At 40.8% G+C, this 27,900-nt stretch overlaps 1 protein-coding gene across 7 annotated transcripts in view; it reads right to left on the bottom strand.

Moving 5' to 3' along the window:
* The window catches only part of Argl (Argininosuccinate lyase), a 245,540-nt gene that overhangs the window by 124,012 nt on the left and 93,628 nt on the right, over nucleotides 1-27,900 (bottom strand). For all 7 annotated transcript variants that reach the window (XM_071693764.1, XM_071693774.1, XM_071693805.1 and 4 more), the window contains 2 exons: nucleotides 16,094-16,237; nucleotides 7,625-7,795 (listed from right to left, as the gene is read on the bottom strand). In XM_071693764.1, the coding sequence (XP_071549865.1) occupies nucleotides 7,625-7,795; nucleotides 16,094-16,237 (315 nt within the window). The remainder of the gene's footprint in view (nucleotides 1-7,624; nucleotides 7,796-16,093; nucleotides 16,238-27,900) is intronic.

Raw genomic sequence — 27,900 nt, 5'->3', positions numbered from 1 at the left:
AATTGCATTTTTTCCCTGCAAAAATCGTCCAAATGCCTCTCTCTTCTCTTTCACTAATACTCTTACTTCTTCATCCCACCACTCACTACCCTTTCTAAACAGCCCACCTCCCACTCTTCTCATGCCACAAGCATCTTTTGCGCAATCCATCACTGATTCCCTAAATACATCCCATTCCTCCCCCACTCCCCTTACTTCCATTGTTCTCACCTTTTTCCATTCTGTACACAGTCTCTCCTGGTACTTCCCCACACAGGTCTCCTTCCCAAGCTCACTTACTCTCACCACCTTCTTCACCCCAACATTCACTCCTCTTTTCTGAAAACCCATACTATATATATATATATATATATATATATATATATATATATATATATATATATATATATATATATATATATATTCATATATATGGTCCTTAGGCAAGCTGTTCGAAGTGAAAATGGAAATGATGAATGCAAGTTACTGGAGGGTATAAAAGGAGGATTGGCATGTATAGGAATGAGTGAAAATTATATGGGAAAATGGAAAGAAGGATGTGTTATTCTGTTGTCACAAAAAGTGTGGGTGGGAGGGTGTTATATAGCACTGATGAAATGGAACAAGAATAGTGTAGGTGAAAGGAAAGACTGGGATTGTGATGTATGCATGGGTATGTGTACATATGTCTCTGATTATGAAGACTGTATGAGGTAAGGATGAATGAAGCTTTTCTGGAGAAATCTGAATGAGTGTATAAAGTCTTGAGAATTCTTTGTTCACAAGAGAAATGTGGTTGTACTGTGTGATATAAATGCAAGTGGGATGAGATGAAATTACTGAGATAGTTGTTAAATGATAATGGAAGTTATCTTGTGGATATTTGTGCTGAGAGAGGTTTATTTCTAGCAAACATCTTTTTTCAGCACAAAATGATCCACAGATATACATGGATGAGGAATGTTGGAAGAGAAGAGAAAAAGGCTTTCATTGACTTTGAGGCTGAGGATGAAAGATTAGGAAGGGCCATGCTAGATGCTAGAGCTGTGAGAGGATTCTTTGGAGACTGATCATATTGTAGTGCTTGTGGGGACTGAGGATCGGGGAGAAGTCGAGCATTGGTGTAAAGAAGAATGGAGATGTAAAAGTGTTGTCAAGCACCAAGACAAATCAGAAAATGTACGGAGTATCAATGGAAGGTAACTGAAAGCATTGATGGAAGTGCTGTGATTGTAGGTATGCAGTCATGTGTGAATGAGGTATTTAAAATGTTTAAAGAAATGCTATTAAAGGTTGTAAAATCAGTTGTTGGATACAAGGTCATGAGATATAGGAATAAAAAGGGCAATGCATGGTGGACAGAAGGGATTAGAAATGCTGTGGAAGAGAAGAAAAACGTATATGAATAGAATGTTTAATGGGATTGTAACAGTAGAAGTTCAGTAAAGAAGGAAGGAAGACTATAAAATATGTGTGGAATGTTAAGAACCTGATATGAGAAGGCAAAGAATGAGCAGATGTAGATTTTGAGGGACTGAAAGCATGCACAGAGCATTAGATTAAGGAGGAGCAGCGTGGTTTCAGAAGTAATATAGGATGTGTGGACCAGATGCTTGCTTTGAAGAATGCATGTGAGAAATACTTAGAAAAACAGATGAATCAGTATGTAACAAGAGATGGTATATGATAGGGATGATAGATATACTTTGTGGAAGGACTTAAGAATATATAGTGTAGGAGGTAAGCTGCTACAAGCAGTGCAAAGATTTTATCAAGGATGCAAGGCATGTGTAAGAGAAGGACAAGAGAAGAGTGATTAGTTCCCAGTGAAGGTTGGTCTGCAGCAGAGGTGTTTGATATTACCAAGGTTGATTAAATTGTTAATGAATAGGGTGGTGAGGGAGGTAAATGCAAGAGTTTTGGAGAGAGGGGCAAGTATGCAGTTTGTTGTGGATGAGAAGATCTGGAAAGTTGAGTCAGTTGTAGTTCGCCAGTGATACAGCACTGGTGGCTGATTTGAGTAAGGAACTGCAGAAATTGGTGACTAAGTTCAGAAGAGTGCATCAAAGGAGAAAGTTGAGAATAAAGGTGAATAAGAGCAAGGTTATTAGGTTCAGCAGGGTTGAAACAAGTTAGTTGGGATGCAAGTTTGAATGGAGAAAAATTGGAGGAAGTGAAGTGTTTTAGATATCTAGGAGTGGACCTGGCAGCAAATGGAATAATGTAAGTGGAAGCAAGTTATAGGGTGGGGGAAGGGGCAAAGGTTCTGGGAGCGATGAAGAATGTGTGGAGAGAAAGTTATCTCAGAGCAAAAATGGGTATGTTTGAGGGAATAGTAGTTCCAACAATATCAAATGGTTGCAAGCCATGGGCTGGAGATAGGGTTGTGCAGAGGAGGGTGGATGTGTTGGAAATGAAATGTCTTAACAAAACATGCGGTGTGAGGGGGTTTGATCGAGTAAGTAATGAAAGGGGAAGAGTGTGGTTGAGAGAGCAGGAGAGGGTGTGTTGAAATGATTTGGACATATGGAGAGAATGAGTACAGAAAGGTTGACAAAGAGGATATACATATCAGAGGTTGAGGGAACAAGGAAGTGGAAGACCAAATTGGAGGTGGAAGGATGGAGTGAAAAAGATTTTGAGCGAATGGGGCTTAACATACAGGATGGTGAAAGGCATTGAAGGAATAGAGTGAACAGAAATAATGTGGTATACTGGGGTCGATGTGCCATCAATGGACTGAACCAGAGCATGTGAGAGGTCAGGGGTACACTATGGAAAGGTCTGTGTGGCCTGGATGTGGATGGGGAGCTATGATTTTGGTGGATACACATGAAAGCTAGAGAATGGATGTGAGTGGATGTGGCTTTTCTTCGTATGTTTCCTGGCACCACCTTGCTGTCACAGGGAGTAGCAATGCTGTTTCCTGTGGTGTGGGGTGGCACTGGGAATGGATAACGGAGAGCAAGTATGAATATTTACATGCGCATATATATGTTATTTTATTTAATTCATTCATACTTGATCCCCATTTCCTGCATCAGTGAGGTAGCATTAGGACACAGAGAAAGAATGGCCCATCCACTCATATATACATATATATATACATAAACACTTGCAGAATTGTGTGCTGAAAAAAAAGACTGGTGATTGGGAATACCTGGTTTAAAAAGAGAGATATACATAAGTATACGTATGTGAGCAGGAGAGATGGTCCAAGGGCATTATTGGATTATGTGTTCATTGATAGGCGTGTAAAAGAAAGACTTTTGGATGATAATGTGCTGAGAGGGACAGCTGGAGGGATGTCTGATAACTATCTTGAGGAGGCAAAGGTGAAGATTTGTGATTTTCGAAAAAGATGAGAGAATATTGGAGAGAAGAGAGTGGTAAGAGTAAATGAGCATGGAAAGGAGACTTATGTGAGGAAGAACCAGGAGAGATTGAGGGTAGAATGGCAAAACATGAAAACAAATGGTGAGAGGGGAGTGGGTGAGGAATGGGATGTATTTAGGGAAGCAGTGATGACTTGTGCAAAAGATGCATGTGGCATGAGAAAGGTGGGAGTTTGATAGAATAGAAAGGGTAGTGAGTGGTGGGATGAAGAAGTAAAGTTGATAGTGAAAAAGAAAAGTGAAGCATTTGGATGATACTTGCAGGGAAGGAGTGCAAATGATTGGGAGATAAATAAAAGAAAGTGGCAGAAGGTCAAGAGAAAAGTGCAAAGGTTGAAAAAGATGGCAAATGAAGGCTGGGGTGAGAGAGTATCATTAACTTTTAGGGAAGAATAAAAAGATGATTTGGAGGGAGGTAAATAACATGCATAAGACAAGAGAACAAATGGGAACATTGGTGAAAGGGGCAAGTGGGGAAGCAATAACAAGAAGTGATGAAGTGAGAAGGAAATGGAGTGAGTATTTTGAAGGTTTGTTGAATGCGTTCGATGATAGGATGGCAGATATAGAGTGTTTTGGTCAGGATGGTGCGCGAAGTGAGATGATCAGGGATAATGGTTTGGTTAAGAGAGAAGAGATTGTGAAAGCTTTGTGGAAAATGAAATCCGGCAAGGCAGCGGGTTTGGATGGTACTGTAGTAGAACTGATTAAATAAGGGGTGACTGTGTTGTTGACTGGTTGGTAAAGATATTCAATGTATGTATGGCTCATGGTGAAGTGCCTGAAGATTGACAGAATGCATGCATAGTGCCATTGTACAAGGGCAAAGGGGATAAAGGTGAATGTTCAACCTACAGAGGCATAAGTTTGTTGAGTATTCCTGGTAATTTATATGGAAGGTTATTGATAGAGAGGATGAAGGCATACACAGAGCATCAGATTGGGGAAGAGCAGTGTGGTTTCAGAAGTAGGAAAGGATGTGTGGATGAGGTGTTTGCTTTGAAGAATGTATGTGAGAAATACTTAGAAAAACAGATGGATTTGTATGTAGCATTTATGGATCTTGAGAGAGATTATGATAGAGTCAATAGAAATGCTATGTGGAAGGTATTAACAGTATATGGTGTGGGAGGTAAGTTGCTAGAAGCAGTGAAAAGTTTTTACCAAGGATGTAATGCATGTGTACAAGTAGGAAGAGAGGAAAGCGAATGGTTCCCAGTGAATGTCGGTTTGCGGCAGGGTTGTGTGATGTCTCTATGGTTGTTTAATTTGTTTATGGATGGGGTGTTTAGGGAGGGGGCAAGTATGCTGTCTGTTGTGGACGAGAGGGCCTGGGAAGTGAGTCAGTTATTGTTCGCCGATGATACAGCTTTTGTGTCTGATTCAAGTGAGAAACTGCAGAAGTTGGTGACTGAATTTGGAAAAGTATGTGAAAGGAGAAAGTTGTGAGAGAATGTGAATAAGAGCAAGGTTATTTGTTTCAGTAGGATTAAGGGACAAGTTAATTGGGATGTAATTTTGAATGCAGAAAAAATGGAGGAAGTGAAATGTTTTAGATATCTAGGAGTGGACTCAGCAGCAAATGGAATCATGGTGCAGAAGTAAGTCACTGGGTGGGGGAGGGGGAGAAGATTCTGGGAGCATTGAAGACTGTGTGGAATGAGAGAATTATCTTGGATAGCAAAAATGGGTATGTTAGAAAGAATAGTGTTCCAACAATGTTATATAGTTGCGATGCATGGGTTATAGATATGGTTGTACAGAAGAGGGTGGACGTGTTGGAAATTTTATGTATGAGGACAATATGTGGTGTGAGGTGGTTTGATTGAGTAAGTTATGAATGAGTAAGAGAGATGTGTGAAAATAAAAAGAATGTGGTTGAGAGAGCAGAAGAGGGTGTGTTGAAATGGTTTGGACATATGGAGAGAATGAGTGAGGAAAGACTTTCAAAGAGGATATATGTGTTAGAGGTGGAGGGTACAAGAAGCGGGAGACCAAACTGGAGGTGGAAGGATGGAATGAAAAAGATTTTCAGCAATATGTGTAAGTTTAGGTGATTGAAGGAAAATGCAAGTAAAAGTAAAGTAATGGTGTATGAAAGGAAACAGAGTTAAAGTATATATTCTGTAAAACCATAAAGAGTGAAAGAAGAAAGAGTACTAAATTGTACTTTGGATATATGATAGAATCACTGAAAGAGGTGAGAGAATATGAGTATTTAGAAGCTGTCTTGCATAAGTTTGGTGATATGAAAGGAAAGATAAAGGAGAGAGCAGTACAAGGTAAAAGAGTTATTGGGCCCCTTAACAGAGTAATGAAGGGTAGAGGTTTAAGTATGGAAGTGAAGAGAGGATTAAGGAACAGCGTATTCCTCTCAACCATGACCTATGAATCCAGGCTGGGGAAATGAGCTCTTTGAGAAGAACATGTGGTGTGACTGTTTAGAATGAATTACGAAATGAAGGGGTGCATGAGAGATGTGGTATGCCAGGGAATGCAATGGGAATGAATTGTGGAGTGGCAGAGTGGGCAAAACTTTAAGGTGGTTTGAGCATGTGGAAAGAATGCATGACTGGGAGCTTACAAGGAGAGTGAGTGTACAAGAGCACAATTAAAGTTGGTGTGAGAGGAGGACTATCTCTGAAATGGGCAAATAGGGTGGAGGAAAACTGGAGACAAAAAATATGGTAGAAAAATGTGTGGAAAGGTGTATGTGAGGAAGGCATGTAAAGACAAGGATAAGTGGAGACTCTTGCCGCAGCCACCCCTTGATGGGAGTTCCTGGAAGGAACTAGTGTCAGAGACATAGATAGATAGACAGAACTACAGAGTGAGAAATGAAAGTGTACCCCACTGTGCTCTGCATATGGGTGAGAAAGACTGGAAGAGGTGACAGAATTTAAGTACTTTGAAGGTATCTCAGGAAAGTTTGATGATATGGAAGGAGAGATAAGGGAAAAGAGAAGTACATGGTATAAAAGTCACTGGATCCCTTAACAGAATAATGAATGGTAATGGTAGAGGTGTACGTATGGAAGTGAAGAAAGGATTAAGGGACAGCATTGTATCCTCCCCCTCCTGACCAACGCCACTGAAACATAGAGATGGAACGAATCATGAAGGTCAAGGATCCATGCTGAGGAAACGAGCAATTTGACAAAAGCATGTGGCATGACAAGATGAAAGAAGAAAGAAATGAATGGATGTATGAGAGATTTGGTATGGCATGAAATGCAAAGGGAATGAAGCTTTTAGTGGCAGAGTGGGTGAAACATAATACTCTGAGTTGGTTTGGGTATGTGTGAAGAATGAAAGAAAGGGAGTTTATAAGTACAGTGAATGACAGTACAATTAAAAAGGTTGTGAGGGGAAGATCACCTGTGACATGGGAAAACGGAGAGGAAGAGTATAGGAGAGAGAAACTGAGGAAGAATGCATGGAATGGTGTATGTGAGGGGGCATGTAAGGACAGGGATAAGTGGATACTCTTTTCCCATGGTCACCCCCTTAATGAGTGTTCCCAGAGGAAACGGACATCAGAAATATAGATAGATAGATAGACAGGTTATAGAAATAAGAACTTAATTCTCCCTTAAGATAAAATTTTTTGATACTGTGCCAGTTTTAAAAAGCTTGATGTTAAGCTTTCTAAAACTGGCATTGATACCATAAAAGCCAGCCTAACAAGGAACAGTCCTAAAAACATACTTGACTTTATACTTATGCTTCTATGTAAACATAGTGAAATATACAAGTCAAACAAGTATGAGCATAAACATCTAATGTTAACAAGCATAAATACAGTATTAGCTATGGTCAATACACAACTAAGGAGAACCATCACACTGACTGAAAGAGTGCTTGCCATACTATGAACGTTAAGCCTCCCAGAGAATGATAATAGAATCTAAAACTTATGATGAACACATAATCATGTCCTATAGCCACTTTCACTGTGATCCAGTAAACTAAAATTTGATATGTAAAAGGTTTCTTCCTAGTTGAACTGTTATGACAAGATGTGTCAATCAGGTATGCAAAAGGTTTCTGCTCCATTAACCCAAATGACCTGACTTATCAGGTCATAACATTACCAGTTACTTTACCTTTCTGTCAGTTTGCTTTAAAATGTGATCAAAGATACATCTTGCAGTCACACTTTCATTTCACCTTTGGTTTCATCTGCATCAGTTTATACACAAGATTGTGTCTACACTATAACTACTGTATATACATAGCATCTTGCATACCTTGAGTCTTCTTTCATTAGCAGTGTGAATGTCTTCATCACCTGGCTGAATCAAAAATGACTGATTGGCCCACTCTCCTTCAATAACCTCTAAACCATTAATGATAGTGGTACACTCCTCTTCAGTTAATAATTCTGCTTTTTGAAGTGCTTTGGTATAAGCAATGCTGCCCTGAAAAAAAAATTCAATTAGCAGTGATATCTCTCAAGGTGTAAACTAATGAACTAGAATTAATTTCATGATTCAAGATTTCTATGAAAGAATGTTTAGGCAAAGGTATTCTCTCCCAACGGTAATTATGTTATGATGAAACATGCTCACTGGTTTGACACCCAAAGTGAACACATTCAGTTTTACAAAAATCCAATATGAAATCTGATAATGCATGTCAGTGACATATTGAAATTCAAAAGAAGTGATATCCCTAAAACAAGGCCCACCTTAAGCAATAAGAAATATTTTTCATTTTCATATTTTACAAACATACAAGTACCTGAATAAGACTGAATCAAACCAGTCATTGATGCAAACCTTAGGATAATTTGAGAACTATAAATAAAATGAATTGAAGTAAATCAAGAATGTATAAACAGGAAATCTTTTTTCAACACTTTCAAATTATATACACAAATATTCTAGTTATCTAACCCGCTTCCTGCTGTAAAATTCACCCTTAGAGTAATGCATGGTGAGAAAATCCCATTTCTATATTTTTTACCTAATTTCGTATATTCTTTTTTAACAGTTGGATATTATGATATGGCTGGAATATATGTTGACTGTGAAAATTTCCTCTACTTATATAGATTAACTAATATCACAGTTTTGATCAGAGTCTTTGTCAAAGTATGTAAAAAAAAAATCAGTTTTTCAAAGCACATTTCTACAAAAAAATATGCAAGAGAGGAAAGTGATTGGTTCTCAGTGAATGTAGGTTTGCGGCAGGGGTGTGTGATGTCTCCATGGTTGTTAAATTTGTTTATGGATGGGGTTGTTAGGGAGGTGAATGCAAGAGTTTTGGAAAGAGGGGCAAGTATGAAGTCTGTTGTGGATGAGAGAGCTTGGGAAGTGAGTCAGTTGTTGTTCGCTGATGATACAGCGCTGGTGGCTGATTCATGTGAGAAACTGCAGAAGCTGGTGACTGAGTTTGGTAAAGTGTGTGGAAGAAGAAAGTTAAGAGTAAATGTGAATAAGAGCAAGGTTATTAGGTACAGTAGGGTTGAGGGTCAAGTCAATTGGGAGGTGAGTTTGAATGGAGAAAAACTGGAGGAAGTGAAGTATTTTAGATATCTGGGAGTGGATCTGGCAGCGGATGGAACCATGGAAGCGGAAGTGGATCATAGGGTGGGGGAGGGGGCGAAAATTCTGGGGGCCTTGAAGAATGTGTGGAAGTCGAGAACATTATCTCGGAAAGCAAAAATGGGTATGTTTGAAGGAATAGTAGTTCCAACAATGTTGTATGGTTGCGAGGCGTGGGCTATGGATAGAGTTGTGCGCAGGAGGATGGATGTGCTGGAAATGAGATGTTTGAGGACAATGTGTGGTGTGAGGTGGTTTGATCGAGTGAGTAACGTAAGGGTAAGAGAGATGTGTGGAAATAAAAAGAGCGTGGTTGAGAGAGCAGGAGAGGGTGTTTTGAAGTGGTTTGGGCACATGGAGAGAATGAGTGAGGAAAGATTGACCAAGAGGATATATGTGTCGGAGGTGGAGGGAACGAGGAGAAGAGGGAGACCAAACTGGAGGTGGAAAGATGGAGTGAAAAAGATTTTGTGTGATCGGGGCCTGAACATGCAGGAGGGTGAAAGGAGGGCAAGGAATAGAGTGAATTGGAGCGATGTGGTATACCGGGGTTGACATGCTGTCAGTGGATTGAATCAAGGCATGTGAAGCGTCTGGGGTAAACCATGGAAAGCTGTGTAGGTATGTATATTTGCGTGTGTGGACGTATGTATATACATGTGTATGGGGGTGGGTTGGGCCATTTCTTTCGTCTGTTTCCTTGCGCTACCTCGCAAATGCAGGAGACAGCAACAAAGCAAAAAAAAAAAAAAAAAAAAAAAAAAAAAAATTTCAAAATCAAACAAACTACATACAGTGTCCACAAAAAATTTGTCTACCTTCCTATTCATTTTCAAAGGCTTTGTGACACACATTTTAGTACTTTGTTAGCTCTCCTTTGGCCTTGATTACTATCTGCAGGCTTCTGGGCATGGATTGGTAAGACTCCTGAAGTGTTCTAGGTCCACGTTTTTAGTCCATAGGGGCTTGATATGAATGAGGTGGGGCACTGATAGGGTGTTGCATAAAGCAGCCCCTTGATTGTGCATTCTGAGTGCTCAGTGCACCTAAAATTCTCATGTACTCCCACATTTTCTTGTTTCCAGATCAGAATTCAGGCTTTCTCCTCCTTGGTGGAAGAAATACAGTGCCCAAATGTGAAATTCCCAAATTGAGGTAGCAGCCAGGAAGAGTTAAGAAAGAACATCCTTCCCTCAAGACAGCCTGAGCCACACAGGTAGGTTGGCAGTACTCTCACCATTAGAAACACGTCTCTGTGATCACATGTACACTGCTTTCACCCTGAGTGCATCATGTGCTTGTATCCACAATAAACCAAAACTACACATACTGTCCTCAAATATCTAATTTCTAACACATTCAACCTCTTCTATACATTCTCATCTGGAACCCTTCCCTTATATCCATACAAAATCATCAGGGATACTATAACCTCAAACATGCCCATCTTTGCCCTCTCAGAGAGTGACCATTATTTCCAAAAATCCCTCAACGCTCCTTTGATTCATTTATACTCTCATGGTTTCATTCACAACCATTTCCACTCTAGGTATCTAAACATTCCACTTTAAGTTTTTCCCAATTAAACTAACATCACAACTAACTTGTCCCTCTTTCTGCCACCTAAACAATACATACCAATTAGCTTGACTTCACATTCATAAAAATCTGAAGGTGATAAAAGGTCATAAATTAAACCATCTAATCAAGAACAGCTACATAAACAAAGGCCAACATAAATTTGTACTAAGGAAAATTATGCAAACCCAATTATTAACTTATTAAATACAATAATATATATGCAAGGAAAAAGAATGGACACTGTTTTTCTTGACTTGGCAAAAGCATCTTACAAAGTGAAACAAACAACTAAGCTTGATAAAGCTGCTAAACAAAACATCAAGGGTAGGATAAGAATATGAATTAAAGAGTTTCTGACACATATAAACTTCAGAGAGATAGCAAAAAGAACTGTCTGAAGAGGAAGATGTCCTGTCTGGGGTATCAAAGGATATAGCATTAACCTCAATACTCTTTATAATAATGATATCAGATGTCAATAGCTAGGCAACAGAAAGCACTGCACTCCCAGATGTTGCAGTCTACCACATTCAGGATATTGCCAATGTCAAGAATAAGGATTTCAAGAAAAAATTTCGGTAAATGCTCATTAAATTTCATTTTCATACTTGATCACCATTTCCTGCCTTAGCAAGGCAGCATCAGGAACTGATGAAGAAAGGCTGCATTCACTCACATCCATTCTCTAGATGTCATGTGCAATGCACCAAAACCACAGACCCCTATTCACAGCCAAGCTCCACAGACCTTGCCATGGTTTTGCCCAGCCACTTCACATGTCCTGGTTCACGTGATCAACTAACAGCACATTGACCCCTGTATACCATGTCGTTCCAGTTCACTCCTGCAAGTTCAGGCCCTGATCACTCAAACCTTTTTTCACTCCATCCTCCCATCTCCAATTTGTTCTCCCCAGTCTCCTTATTCCCTCCGCTTCTGACAAATATATCCCATTTGTCAACCTCTCCTCACTCACTCTCTTCAAATGTTAAAACCATTTCAGCACAATCTCTTCAGCTCTCTCTCTCAATCATGCTCTTTTTATTAACACACCTCTCTCCTACCCTTTTGTTACTTAATCAATCTACCTCATACTGCAAATTGTCCTTAAACATTTCATATCCAACACATCCACCCTTCTCCCTCCTCTGCACATCCTCATCTATGGCCAATGCCTTTCATCCATACAATATTGCTGGGACTACTATACCTTCAAACATACCTTTTCTCACCCTCTCAGATAACAACTCTTTCCACACATTCCTCAATGCTCACAGAACCTTCATCCCCTCACCCACCCCATTACTCACTTCTGCCACCAAGGTTGCATATTCTGCCTTATCCACTCCAAGGCATCTAAAACACATCACTTCCTCCAACTTTTCTTCATTCAAACTTACACCCCAACAGACCAGCTAAGCCTATTAACCGATCATTAAAATTTACTCTCAACTTCCTTCTTTCACACACTCTTCCAAACTTAAGACACAAACTTCTGCAGTTTCTCAAATGTATCTGCTATCTGTTCTGTCATCAGGAAACAAAAACTGACTTACTTTCCAGGCCCCTTCATCCCATACAGACTGCATACTCACCTCTCTCTCCCAAGACTTGCATTTACCTCCCTCAACATCCTATCTATAAATAAATCAAACTGCCTTGGTGACACAACACACCCCTGCTGCAGACCAACCTTCCCTTGGAACCATTCACTCTCCTCTCTTCCTACTCATAAACATGCCTTCCACCCTTGATAAAAACTCACTGCTTCTATGAGCATTCCACCCACCGTATATTCTGAAGACCTTCCATAAGACATCTTTATAAACCTTATCATATGCTTTATCCAGATCCATATATAACACATAAAAAAACTCCTGTTTCTCTAAGTATTTCTTTCACACTCTTTAAAGCAAAATGTTTAACAGGTTGTAACTCTCTAATCCAGCACTCTATGGTCTGGCAGCTCCCATGGTCCAGCACATTTCGAATCTGCCATCATTAGTTTGTGGATCTACCACCAGGGTGGTGCTGTTAGCAATGCAAGATGCCTAAATCTGTTTACACTGCAGCCAAGCTAATTACAGTCCTGTTAATTTCTTGTACACAGCTTTTTGCAGAAAATGAAAGCCAGAAAACTCTAAAGTTTTGGAAAACTTTGAAAGGTGCCGGGAGTACAGAATTATAAAGTGCACTTATAAAGTGGTTTAAGCTCTAAGATAATGAAGGTGTAAGTATGTCTGTGAATATAAGTGGAGACATGGAATTTCAGCACATAGTGTGTGCGGAGAAAAGTGTAGTGCTGACATGGAAGCTTGTAGTGTAAGTTCGTATGAAAGAAACAATAACTCCAATTCTCTATTAAACAACCAACAGCTATACGTACAGGGCAACAGAAAGTGTACAAGCCAGCTGCCTGGCTGGGACTGACGCAGCGTGGGCTGGCTGCCTTGACGATAACAACAAAACAACAATACTAACAAGGGTCAACCAAAGCCAAATACCAATCTATGGTCGTTTGTTACATTAACTATCTATTATTCATTATACTTAACTACCAACTCCTGAGTTAGCGAGGTATCGCAAGGAAACAGATGAGGAATGGCCCAACTCACCCACATACACATGTATGCACATAAACATCCACACATGCACATATACATACATATACATTTCAATGTATACATACATATACATACACAAACATATACACATGTACATATCCATACTTGCTGCCTTCATCCATTCCCGTCGCCACCTCGCCACACACAAAATAGCATCCCCCCAGCAAGGCAGCACCAGGAACAGACTAAAAAAGACCACATTCACTCACACTCAGTTTCTAGCTGTCACGTATCATACACCGAAACCATAGCCCCCTTTCCACATCCAGGCCACATGAAACTTTCCATGGTTTACCCCAGATGCTTCATATGTCCTGGTTCAATCCACTGACAGCACATTGACCCCAGTATACCACATCATTCCAATTTTCTCTTTTCCTTGCATGCCTTTCACCCTCCTGTATGTTCAGACCCCGATTGCTCAAAATCTTTTTCACTCCAACCTTCCACCTCCAATTTGGTCTCCCACTTCTCCTTCTTTCCTCCGCATCTGACATATATATCTTCTTTGTCAAGCTTTTCTCACTCATTCTCTCCATGTGTCCAAACCATTTCAACACACCCTCTTTTGCTCTCTCAACCACTCTTTCTACAACCACACATCTCTCTTACCCTTTCATTACTTAATCAAACTATATCACACCAAATATTGTCCTCAAGCATTTCATTTCCAACACATCCACCCTCCTCTGCACAACCCTATCCATAGCCCATGCCTAGCAACCATATGACATTGTTGGAACCACTGTTCCTCCATGAGTCCATCCGCTGCTGAGTGCACTCCCAGATATCTAAAACACTTCACTTCCTTCAGTTTTTCTCCATTCAAACTTACCTCCCAATTTACTTGTCCCTCAACCCTACTAAACTCAATAACCTTGTTCTTGTCCACATTCACTCTTAACCTTCCTCTTTCACACACTCCACCAAACTCGGTCACCAACTTCTGCAGTTTCTCACTCGAATCAGCCACCAGCACTGTATCATCAGTGAATAACAACTAACTCACTTCCCAAGCCCTCTCATCCTCAACAGACTGCATACTTGCCCCTCTCTCAGAAACTCTTGCATTCACCTCCCTAACCACCCCACCCATAAATAAATCAAACAACTATGGAGACATCATGCATCCTAGCCGGAAACCAACATTCACTGGGAACCAATCACTTTCCTCTCTTCCTACTCGTCCACATGCCTTACATCCTTGGTAAAAACTTTTCACTGCATCTAGCAACTTACCTCACACACCATATACTCTTAAAACCTTTCACAAAGCATCTCTATCCACACTATCATATGCCTTCTCCAGATCCACAAATGCCACACACAAATCCATTTGTTTTTCTAAGTATTTCTCACATACATTCTTCAAAGCAAACACCTGATCCACACATCCTCTACCACTTCTGAAACCACACTGCTCTTCCCTAATCTGATGCTCTGTACATGCGTTTACCCTCTCAATCAATACTCTCCCATATAATTTCCCAGGAATACTCAACAAACTTATACCTCTGTAATTTGAACACTCACCTTTATCCCCTTTGCCTTTGTACAATGGCACTATGCACGCATTCCGCCAATCCTCATGCACTTCACCACAATCCACACACACATTAACTACATGTCATAAATCTGTGACAAAGTTTGTGAATGAATTTGCACAGTTAGTGGCAGTGGAAAACTTAATCTCACTACAAGTGTATAATGCTGATGAATCTGCCGTTTTAGTGTCATATGCCACGACTTACCCTTGCCTAAGATACTGAGGAGTCTCCATCCGGGAATATTTCTGATGTAAACTGATGTAACAACAAAAACCTTGTTTGAAAGATTTGATGGGTTGTATCATTTCCTATTGTTAGCTTTGTTCTACCTTTGATAACACAGCAATATATATGTGGAATGAGCTAGCAAGACCAGAGGTTGGGAATATGTTTACATTGGGGGTTTCCTTAGGGGTCAATTTCTGTTTCCCTGCATTTTCTTTGGTCCAGGAAAGGCCAGGTCCCAAGGTTGCGGGATTAAAGAGGTTCAACCTGTATTTAGTATGAATTCAAATATACAGGAAATCAATAACCTTCAAACCTGCATAAGGTACAAAATACAGTCTGTTAAAGCCATGATATATTCAGACCAGAATGTGACCAAAATATTTCGTAAGTCTGTAAAATTCCAAAATCCAAATTTTGCTTGGACTCTAGAATTACACATTTTTATAATCTACATTAGTAAGAAAATTAGCCTTTGATATAGATAATGAAGCTTAAGTAAATCTAAGTACCCTGCTCTGGCAATGACTTCTGCTATAGAGGAGAAAGAAGCTTAATCAGAAAAGCTGTGCAGAACTTTGATTTTTCTTGCTATTTTCAGTATATTTCATAGCAATCCACTATCTATAGACCTTCTGCAAGCACAGATAGCTGATCTCCAGTGTGAATATCCATAATCCAAAAACATCTAAAATCTGAATGCATACACATTTAAGATTCCCAAGAAAAGACATATGAGTTTCTGAAGTCTGAATTCAAGGCATTAATGATCTTTGCTTTTCTCAGTTATTTCCATCATTTCTGTGGATTTAGCCATTGTTTTGCTCTCATAAAAGCATCCAACAAGCATCTGATCCCCAAAGCTTTACAGAATTACATAACCCAAAGACAAAATACACTTATACGATGAGGATAGGAAAAATTTAGCGTTATGTAAATTAAATTATTATCTTTTGATATTGTTTTCACAGTATACATATACAAAGAATGCTATCTAAAAGCCAGAAAGTACCATCAGAAAAATCAGTATTCATAATCTATACAATCCATAATTCAAGAATCACTTGGCTTAAAAAAAAAAAAAAAAGGGTTTAGAGAACTTCCACATGTAAAAACATCAGGAGATCCCTTAACCTAGAAATTAAGAAAAAAAAAAAAAAAAAAGATATATTACATTAAACCTGGAAACTTACTTGGATATCTTGCTTCCACATGATTTTATCAAATGATATTGATGCATTAAATTGCTCCATAACAGGGTCAATGGAATGTTCAAATCTGCCACCCCATAGCTTTGCACCCTCAGATCCAGCCATGCTGATAACTACCAAACAAAGCTGTTGAAATAAAAAAAATTTCAATATTGATTTAGATACCAATAACAAATCATATGAAATGAACATTTCATAAAGTACTCAAGATAATTTTTTCTGAAATCAATAACAGGGAAATAGCTAAAAACACATGGTTGAGGATAAGCATTACTGCAAACAGATGGACTCAAACAACTGTAAGAATATCAAAAAAGCCAGTTCTGGCAGTCTTAATTTTTTACAAATACTCAAAACCTAGATGTTTACAACATTTTATGACTGCAAAAAAAAAGAAGTGTCTTATATAACACTGACTTCAAGTCAGTCAGCAGCTTTAGTTTGACTAAACCAGAAGGAGATCTATTTAATGACAAAATGAAATAAGATGAGAAAAGGTTAATTAGATGTACCAAATATCAAAGGACCAATAGCAAGTGATGGAATTCAAAGATACAGACAACATACTTAAATCTCAAATTTTTTTCTTATCACATTTTTCATTCAAGTTTATAATAAACTAAACTACAAATAAATCAAGAGTCAGGGAAACTTACTTGGTGACTGAGTCTGGAAAAGTGCGTGAGAGTAAATGTGAATAAGAGCACGGTTATTAGGTTCAGTAGGGTTGAGGGACAAGTCAACTGGGATGAAAATTTGACTGGAGGCAGTGAAGTGTTTTAGATACCTGGGAGTGGACTTAGCAGCCAATGGAACCATGGAAGCAGAGGTGAGTCATGGGGTGGGGGAGGGGATGAAGGTTCTGGGAGTGATTAAGAATGTGAGGACAGAGAAAACTTTATCTCTGAGAGCAAAAATGGGTATGTTTGAAGGAATAGAAGTTCCAACAGTATTATATGGTTGTGAGGCATGTATGGATAGGGTTGTATGGAGGAGGGTGGATGTGTTGAAAATGAGATGTTTGAGGACAATATGTGGTGTGAGGTGGTTTGATCGAGTAAGTAATGAAAGGGTGGAGAGACGTATGGAAATAAAAAGAGTATGGTTTGGACATATGGAGAGAATGAGTGAGGAAAGCTTGACAAAGAGGATATCTCAGAGGTGGAGGGAACAAGAAGCAGGACACCGAATTGGAGGTGGAAGGATGGAGTGAAAAAGATTTTGAGCAATTGGGGCCTGAACATACAGGAGGGTGAGAGGTGTACAAGGATGTAGATGCAACAAAGGTGAGATGAAAGGAGAGATAGGTAGTATGTTTGAAGAAAGAAACCTGGATGTTCTGGCTCTGAGTGAAACAAAGATCAAGGGTAGGGGGGAAGAGTGGTTTGGAAAAGTCTTGGGAGTAAAGTCAGGGGTTGGTAAGAGGATAAGAGTTCTGGGAGTGTGTGATAAAGTGTAGGAAAATAAATTCTAGACTGAAGTGGGTAAAACTCAAGGTGAATGGAGAAAGATGGGTGATTATTGGTGTTTATGTACCTGGTCATAAGAAAATAGATCATGAGAGGCAAGTGTTTTGGAAGCAGTTGAGCGAGTGTGTCACCAGTTTGGTGTATATGACTGGGTATTAGTGGTGGGTCATTTAAATGCAAAGGTGAGTAATATGGCAATCACTTTCCTCTCTTCCTACTCGTGCACAACCCTTACATCCTTGATAAGAACTTTTCACTGCTTCTAGCAACTTGCCTCCTACACCATATATTCTTAATACCTTCCACAGAGCATCTCTAACAACTCTATCATATGCCTTCTCCAGATCAATAAATGCTACATACAAATCCGTTTGCTTTTCTAAGTATTTCTCACATACATTCTTCAAAGCAAACACCTGATCCTTACATCCTCTACCACTTCTGAAATCACACTGCTCTTCCCTAATCTGATGCTCTGTACATACTTTCACCCTCTCAATCAATACCCTCCCATATAATTTCCCAGGAATGCTAAAAAAACTTATACCTCTGTAATTTGAGCACTCACCTTTATTTCCTTTGCATTTGTACAATGGCACTATGCATGCATTCAGCCAATCCTCAGGCACCTCACCATGAGTCATATTTATTTATTTAATATACTTTGTCGCTGTCTCCCGCGTTTGCGAGGTAGCGCAAGGAAACAGACGAAAGAAATGGCCCAACCCCCCCCCCATACACATGTATATACATACGTACACACACGCAAATATACATACCTACACAGCTTTCCATGGTTTACCCCAGACGCTTCACATGTCCTGCTTCAATCCACTGACAGCACGTCAACCCAGGTATACCACATCGCTCCAATTCACTCTATTCCTTGCCCTCCTTTCACCCTCCTGCATGTTCAGGCCCCGATCACACAAAATCTTTTTCACTCCATCTTTCCACCTCCAATTTGGTCTCCCTCTTCTCCCTGTTCCCTCCACCTCCGACACATATATCCTCTTGGTCAATCTTTCCTCACTCATCCTCTCCATGTGCCCAAACCACTTCAAAACACCCTCTTCTGCTCTCTCAACCACACTCTTTTTATTTCCACACATCTCTCTTACCCTTACATTACTCACTCAATCAAACCACCTCACACCACACATTGTCCTCAAACATCTCATTTCCAGCACATCCATCCTCCTGCGCACAACTCTATCCATAGCCCACGCCTCGCAACCATACAACATTGTTGGAACCACTATTCCTTCAAACATACCCATTTTTGCTTTCCGAGATAATGTTCTCGACTTCCACACATTCTTCAAGGCCCCCAGGATTTTCGCCCCCTCCCCCACCCTATGATCCACTTCCGCTTCCATGGTTCCATCCGCTGCCAGATCCACTCCCAGATATCTAAAACACTTCACTTCCTCCAGTTTTTCTCCATTCAAACTCACCTCCCAATTGACTTGACCCTCAACCCTACTGTACCTAATAACCTTGCTCTTATTCACATTTACTCTTAACTTTCTTCTTCCACACACTTTTCCAAACTCAGTCACCAGCTTCTGCAGTTTCTCACATGAATCAGCCACCAGCGCTGTATCATCAGCGAACAACAACTGACTCACTTCCCAAGCTCTCTCATCCCCAACAGACTTCATACTTGCCCCTCTTTCCAAAACTCTTGCATTTACCTCACTAACAACCCCATCCATAAACAAATTAAACAACCATGGAGACATCACACACACACATCACACACCATGAGTCATATATACACTAAATATCCTTACCAACCAGTCAAAAACACAGTCACCCCCTTTTTTAATCATTTCCACTGCAATACCATGCAAACCCATCCCTTTGCCGGCTGTCATCTTCCGCAAAGCTTTTACTACCTCTTCTCAGTTTACCAAATAATTTTCCCTAACCCTCTCACTTCGCACACCACCTTGACCAAAACACCCTATACCTGCCACTCTATCATCTAACACATTCAATAAACCTTCAAAACACTCACTCAATCTCCTTCTTACAACACCACGACTAGTTATTACCTCCCCATTCGCCCCTTCACCGATGTTCCCATCTGTTCTCTTATCTTACGCATTTTACTTACCTTCTTCCAAAATATCTTTATATTCTCCGTAAAATTTAATGATACTTACTCACCCCAACTCTCATTTACCCTCTTTTTCACCTCTTGCACATTTCTCTTGACCTCCTGCCTCTTTCTTTTATACATCTCACAGTCACTTACACTATTTCCCTGCAAAAATCGTCCAAATGCCTCTCTCTTCCCTTTCACTAACAAACTTACTTCTTCATCCCAGCACTCACTACCCTTTCTAAACTGCCCACCTCCCACGCTTCTCATGCCACAAGCATCTTTTGCGCAAGCCATCACTGCTTCCCAAAATACATCCCATTCCTCCCCCATTCCCTTTACGTCCTTTGCTCTCACCTTTTTCCATTCTGCATTCAGTCTCTCCTGGTACTTCATCACACAAGTCTCCTTACCAAGTTCACTTACTCTCACCACTCTCTTCACCCCAACATTCTCTCTTCTTTTCTGAAAACCTCTACAAATCTTCGCCTTCACCTCCACAAGATAATGATCAGACTTCCCTCCAGTTGCACCTCTCAGCACATTAACATCCAAAAGTCTCTATTTCATGCGCATATCAATTAATACGTAATCCAATAACGCTCTCTGGCCATCTCTCCTACTTACATACGTACACTTACCTATATCTCTCTTTTTAAACCAGGTATTCCAATCACCAGTCTCTTTTCAGCACACAAATCTACAAGCTCTTCACCAGTTCCATTAACAACACTGAACACCCCATGTACACGAATTATTCCCTCAACTGCCACATTACTCACCTTTGCATTCAAACCACCCATCAGTATAACCCGGTCTTGTGCATAAAAACTACTAACACACTCTCTCAGCTGCTCCCAAAACACTTGCCTCTCATGATCTTTCTTCTAACACGCAGGTCCATAGGCACCTAATAATCACCCATTTCTTTCCATCCACTTTCAGTTTTACCCATATCAATCTAGAGTTTACTTTCTTACACTCTATCACATACTCCCACCACTCCTGTTTCAGGAGTAGTGCTACTCCTTCCCTTCCTCTTGTCCTCCATCAACCCCTGACTTTACTCCTAAAAAATTCCCAAAGCACTCTTCCTCTTTACCCTTGAGCTTCGTTTCACTCAGAGCCAAAACATCCAGGTTCCTTTCCTCAAACATACCACCTATCTCTCCATTTTTCTAATCTTGGTTACATCAACACATACACACACACACACACACACACATATATATATATATATATATATATATATATATATATATATATATATCCCTGGGGATAGGGGAGAAAGAATACTTCCCAAGTATTCCCTGCGTGTCGTAGAAGGCAACTAAAAGGGGAGGGAGCGGGTGGCTGGAAATCCTCCCCTCTCTTGTTTTTTTTTACTTTTCCAAAAGAAGGAGCAGAGAAGGGGGTCAGGTGAAGATATTCCCTCAAAGGCCCAGTTCTCTGTTCTTAACGCTACCTCGCTAACGTGGGAAATGGCAATTAGTATGATATATATATATATATATATATATATATATATATATATATATATATATATATATATATATATATATACATATATATATATATATATATATATATACATATATATGTATATATTTCTTTCTTTCTTTCGTACTATTCGCCATTTCCCGCATTAGCGAGGTAGCGTTAAGAACAGAGGACTGGGCCTTTGAGGGAATATCCTCACCTGGCCCCCTTCTCTGTTCCTTCTTTTGGAAAATTGAAAAAAAAGAGAGGGGAGGATTTCTAGCCACCTGCTCCCTCCCCTTTTAGTTGCCTTCTACGACACGCAGGGAATATGTGGGACGTATTCTTTCTCCCCTATCCCCAGGGATAATATATATATATATTTTTTTTTCTTTTTTTTTTAGCTTTGTCGCTGTCTCCTGCGTTTGCGAGGTAGCGCAAGGAAACAGACGAAAGAAATGGCCCAACCCACCCCCATGCACATGTATATACATACATGTCCACACACGCAAATATACACACCTACACAGCTTTCCATGGTTTACCCCAGACGCTTCACATGCCCTGATTCAATCCACTGACAGCACGTCAACCCAGGAATACCACATCGATCCAAATCACTCTATTCCTTGCCCTCCTTTCACCCTCCTGCATGTTCAGGCCCCGATCACTCAAAATCTTTTTCACTCCATCTTTCCACCTCCAATTTGGTCTCCCACTTCTCCTCGTTCCCTCTACCTCCAACACATATATCCTCTTGGTCAATCTTTCCTCACTCATTCTCTCCATGTGCCAAAACAATTTCAAAACACCCTCTTCTGCTCTCTCAACCACGCTCTTTTAATTTCCACACTTCTCTCTTACACTTACGTTACTTACTCGATCAAACCACCTCACACCACACATTGTCCTCAAACATCTCATTTCCAGCACATCCATCCTCCTGCGCACAACTCTATCCATAGCCCACGCCTCGCAACCATACAACATCGTTGGAACCACTATTCCTTCAAACATACCCATTTTTGCTTTCTGAGATAATGTTCTCGACTTCCACACATTCTTCAAGGCTCCCAGGATTTTCGCCCCCTCCCCCACCCTATGATCCACTTCCGCTTCCATGGTTCCATTCACTGCCAGATCCACTCCCAGATATCTAAAACACTTTACTTCCTCCAGTTTTTCTCCATTCAAACTTACCTCCCAGTTGACTTGATCCTCAACCCTACTGTACCTAAAAACCTTGCTCTTATTCACATTTACTCTTAACTTTCTTCTTTCACACACTTTACCAAACTCAGTCACCAGCTTCTGCAGTTTCTCACATGAATCAGCCACCAGTACTGCATCAACAGTGAACAACAACTGACTCACTTCCCAAGCTCTCTCATCCACAACAGACTTCATACTTGCCCCTCTTTCCAAAACTCTTGCATTCACCTCCCTAACAACCCCATCCATAAATATATATATATATATATATTTTTTTTTTTAAACTATTCGCCATTTCCCGCCTTAGCGAGGTAGCGTTAGGAACAGAGGACTGGGCCTTTTTTGGAATATCCTCACCTGGCCCCCTCTGTTCCTTCTTTTGGAAAATTAAAAAAAAAAACGAGAGGGGAGGATTTCCAGCCCCCCGCTCCCTCCCCTTTTGGTCGCCTTCTACGACACGCAGGGAATACGTGGGAAGTATTCTTAATCCCCTATCCCCAGGGATAATATATATATATATATATATATATATATATTTTTTTTTTTTTTTTTTTTTTTTATACTTTGTCGCTGTCTCCCGCGTTTGCGAGGTAGCGCAAGGAAACAGACGAAAGAAATGGCCCAACCCCCCCCCCCATACACATGTACATACACACGTCCACACACGCAAATATACATACCTACACAGCTTTCCATGGTTTACCCCAGACGCTTCACATGCCTTGCTTCAATCCACTGACAGCACGTCAACCCCTGTATACCACATGACTCCAATTCACTCTATTTCTTGCCCTCCTTTCACCCTCCTGCATGTTCAGGCCCCGATCACACAAAATCTTTTTCACTCCATCTTTCCACCTCCAATTTCGTCTCCCTCTTCTCCTCGTTCCCTCCACCTCCGACACATATATCCTCTTGGTCAATCTCTCCTCACTCATTCTCTCCATGTGCCCAAACCATTTCAAAACACCCTCTTCTGCTCTCTCAACCACGCTCTTTTTATTTCCACACATCTCTCTTACCCTTACGTTACTTACTCGATCAAACCACCTCACATCACACATTGTCCTCAAACATCTCATTTCCAGCACATCCATCCTCCTGCGCACATCTCTATCCATAGCCCACGCCTCGCAACCATACAACATTGTTGGAACCACTATTCCCTCAAACATACCCATTTTTGCTTTCCGAGATAATGTTCTCGACTTCCACACATTTTTCAAGGCTCCCAAAATTTTCGCCCCCTCCCCTACCCTATGATCCACTTCCGCTTCCATGGTTCCATCCGCTGACAGATCCACTCCCAGATATCTAAAACACTTCACTTCCTCCAGTTTTTCTCCATTCAAACTCACCTCCCAATTGACTTGACCCTCACCCCTACTGTACCTAATAACCTTGCTCTTATTCACATTTACTCTCAACTTTCTTCTTCCACACACTTTACCAAACTCAGTCACCAGCTTCTGCAGTTTCTCACATGAATCAGCCACCAGCGCTGTATCATCAGCGAACAACAACTGACTCACTTCCCAAGCTCTCTCATCCCCAACAGACTTCATACTTGCCCCTCTTTCCAGGACTCTTGCATTTACCTCCCTTACAACCCCATCCATAAACAAATTAAACAACCATGGAGACATCACACACCCCTGCCGCAAACCTACATTCACTGAGAACCAATCACTTTCCTCTCTTCCTACACGTACACATGCCTTACATCCTCGATAAAAACTTTTCACTGCTTCTAACAACTTGCCTCCCACACCATATATTCTTAATACCTTCCACAAAGCATCTCTATCAACTCTATCATATGCCTTCTCCAGATCCATAAATGCTACATACAAATCCATTTGCTTTTCTAAGTATTTCTCACATACATTCTTCAAAGCAAACACCTGATCCACACATCCTCTACCACTTCTGAAACCACACTGCTCTTCCCCAATCTGATGCTCTGTACATGCCTTCACCCTCTCAATCAATACCCTCCCATATAATTTACCAGGAATACTCAACAAACTTATACCTCTGTAATTTGAGCACTCACTCTTATCCCCTTTGCCTTTGTACAATGGCACTATGCACGCATTCCGCCAATCCTCAGGCACCTCACCATGAGTCATACATACATTAAATAACCTTACCAACCAGTCAACAATACAGTCACCCCCTTTTTTAATAAATTCCACTGCAATACCATCCAAACCTGCTGCCTTGCCGGCTTTCATCTTCCGCAAAGCTTTTACTACCTCTTCTCTGTTTACCAAATCATTTTCCCTAACCCTCTCACTTTGCACACCACCTCGACCAAAACACCCTATATCTGCCACTCTGTCATCAGACACATTCAACAAACCTTCAAAATACTCATTCCATCTCCTTCTCACATCACCGCTACTTGTTATCACCTCCCCATTTACGCCCTTCACTGAAGTTCCCATTTGCTCCCTTGTCTTACGCACCCTATTTACCTCCTTCCAGAACATCTTTTTATTCTCCCTAAAATTTACTGATAGTAAATTTTATATATATTTTTTTTGCCGGTCTCTGCGTTTGCGAGGTAGCGCAAGGAAACAGACGAAAGAAATGGCCCAACCCACCCCCATGCCCATGTATATACATACGTCCACACACGCAAATATACATACCTACACAGCTTTCCATGGTTTACCCCAGACGCTTCACATGCCTTGATTCAATCCATTGACAGCACGTCAACCCCGGTATACCACATCGATCCAATTCACTCTATTCCTTGCCCTCCTTTCACCCTCCTGCATGTTCAGGGCCCGATCACACAAAATCTTTTTCACTCCATCTTTCCACCTCCAATTTGGTCTCCCACTTCTCCTCGTTCCCTCCACCTCCGACACATATATCCTCTTGGTCAATCTTTCCTCACTCATTCTCTCCATGTGCCCAAACCATTTCAAAACACCCTCTTCTGCTCTCTCAACCACGCTCTTTTTATTTCCACACATCTCTCTTACCCTTACGTTACTTACTCGATCAAACCACCTCACACCACACATTGTCCTCAAACATCTCATTTCCAGCACATCCATCCTCCTGCGCACAACTCTATCCATAGCCCACGCCTCGCAACCATACAACATTGTTGGAACCGCTATTCCTTCAAACATACCCATTTTTGCTCTCCGAGATAATGTTCTAGACTTCCACACATTCTTCAAGGCTCCCAGAATTTTCGCCCCCTCCCCCACCCTATGATGCACTTCCGCTTCCATGGTTCCATCCGCTGCCAGATCCACTCCCAGATATCTAAAACACTTTACTTCCTCCAGTTTTTCTCCATTCAAACTCACCTCCCAATTGACTTGACCCTCAACCCTTATTCACCTCAACCCTTATGCTCTTATTCACATTTACTCTTAACTTTCTTCTTTCACACACTTTACCAAACTCAGTCACCAGCTTCTGCAGTTTCTCACATGAATCAGCCACCAGCGCTGTATCATCAGCGAACAGCAACTGACTCACTTCCCAAGCTCGAAGAGACGAAGCTAGGACGCCATTTGGTAAACATGTGATTGTCCAACTGTATATCAACTGACTATTATATTCCTCTCTTGTGTCTCCCCTGATGATGTGATTATTACACGAAAGTGCACTTGGGAACTTTTCGTGTTTCATTTCCCCCGTGGACTCATAGGAATATCTTGATCACGCGCAAAATTGTGATCCTTTCCAACATATATATATATACATATATATTCTTTCTTTTCTTTTAAACTATCCGCCATTTCCCACATTAGCGAGGTAGCGTTAAGAACAGAGGACTGGGCCTTTGTGGAATATCCTCACCTGGCCCCCCTCTGTTCCTTATTTTGGAAAATTAAAAAAAAGAAAAAAAAAACGAGAGGGGAGGATATCCAGCCTCCCGCTCCCTCCCCTTTTAGTTGCCTTCTACGACACGCAGGGAATACATGGGAAGTATTCTTCATCCCCTATTCCCAGGGATAACATATATAACATATATAACAGAATGGAAAAACGTGAGAACAATGGAAGCAAGGGGAGTGGGGGAGGAATGGGATGTATTTAGGGAATCAGTGATGGATTGCGCAAAAGATGCTTGTGGCATGAGAAGAGTGGGAGGTGGGTTGATTAGAAAGGGTAGTGAGTGGTGGGATGAAGAAGTAAGAGTATTAGTGAAAGAGAAGAGAGAGGCATTTGGACGATTTTTGCAGGGAAAAAATGCAATTGAGTGGGAGATGTATAAAAGAAAGAGACAGGAGGTCAAGAGAAAGGTGCAAGAGGTGAAAAAAAGGGCAAATGAGAGTTGGGGTGAGAGAGTATCATTAAATTTTAGGGAGAATAAAAAGATGTTCTGGAAGGAGGTAAATAAAGTGCGTAAGACAAGGGAGCAAATGGGAACTTCAGTGAAGGGCGCAAATGGGGAGGTGATAACAAGTAGTGGTGATGTGAGAAGGAGATGGAGTGAGTATTTTGAAGGTTTGTTGAATGTGTTTGATGATAGAGTGGCAGATATAGGGTGTTTTGGTCGAGGTGGTGTGCAAAGTGAGAGGGTTAGGGAAAATGATTTGGTAAACAGAGAAGAGGTAGTGAAAGCTTTGCGGAAGATGAAAGCCGGCAAGGCAGCAGGTTTGGATGGTATTGCAGTGGAATTTATTAAAAAAGGGGGTGACTGTATTGTTGACTGGTTGGTAAGGTTATTTAATGTATGTATGACTCATGGTGAGGTGCCTGAGGATTGGCGGAATGCGTGCATAGTGCCATTGTACAAAGGCAAAGGGGATAAGAGTGAGTGCTCAAATTACAGAGGTATAAGTTTGTTGAGTATTCCTGGTAAATTATATGGGAGGGTATTGATTGAGAGGGTGAAGGCATGTACAGAGCATCAGATTGGGGAAGAGCAGTGTGGTTTCAGAAGTGGTAGAGGATGTGTGGATCAGGTGTTTGCTTTGAAGAATGTATGTGAGAAATACTTAGAAAAGCAAATGGATTTGTATGTAGCATTTATGGATCTGGAGAAGGCATATGATAGAGTTGATAGAGATGCTCTGTGGAAGGTATTAAGAATATATGGTGTGGGAGGAAAGTTGTTAGAAGCAGTGAAAAGTTTTTATCGAGGATGTAAGGCATGTGTACGTGTAGGAAGAGAGGAAAGTGATTGGTTCTCAGTGAATGTAGGTTTGCGGCAGGGGTGTGTGATGTCTCCATGGTTGTTTAATTTGTTTATGGATGGGGTCGTTAGGGAGGTAAATGCAAGAGTTTTGGAAAGAGGGGCAAGTATGAAGTCTGTTGGGGATGAGAGAGCTTGGGAAGTGAGTCAGTTGTTGTTCGCTGATGATACAGCGCTGGTGGCTGATTCATGTGAGAAACTGCAGAAGCTGGTGACTGAGTTTGGTAAAGTGTGTGGAAGAAGAAAGTTAAGAGTAAATGTGAATAAGAGCAAGGTTATTAGGTACAGTAGGGTTGAGGGTCAAGTCAATTGGGAGGTGAGTTTGAATGGAGAAAAACTGGAG

The sequence above is a fragment of the Panulirus ornatus genome, chromosome 4, assembly GCF_036320965.1.
Source record: "Panulirus ornatus isolate Po-2019 chromosome 4, ASM3632096v1, whole genome shotgun sequence".
Lineage (NCBI taxonomy): Eukaryota > Metazoa > Arthropoda > Malacostraca > Decapoda > Palinuridae > Panulirus > Panulirus ornatus.
This window is presented reverse-complemented; position numbering and strand designations above follow the sequence as displayed.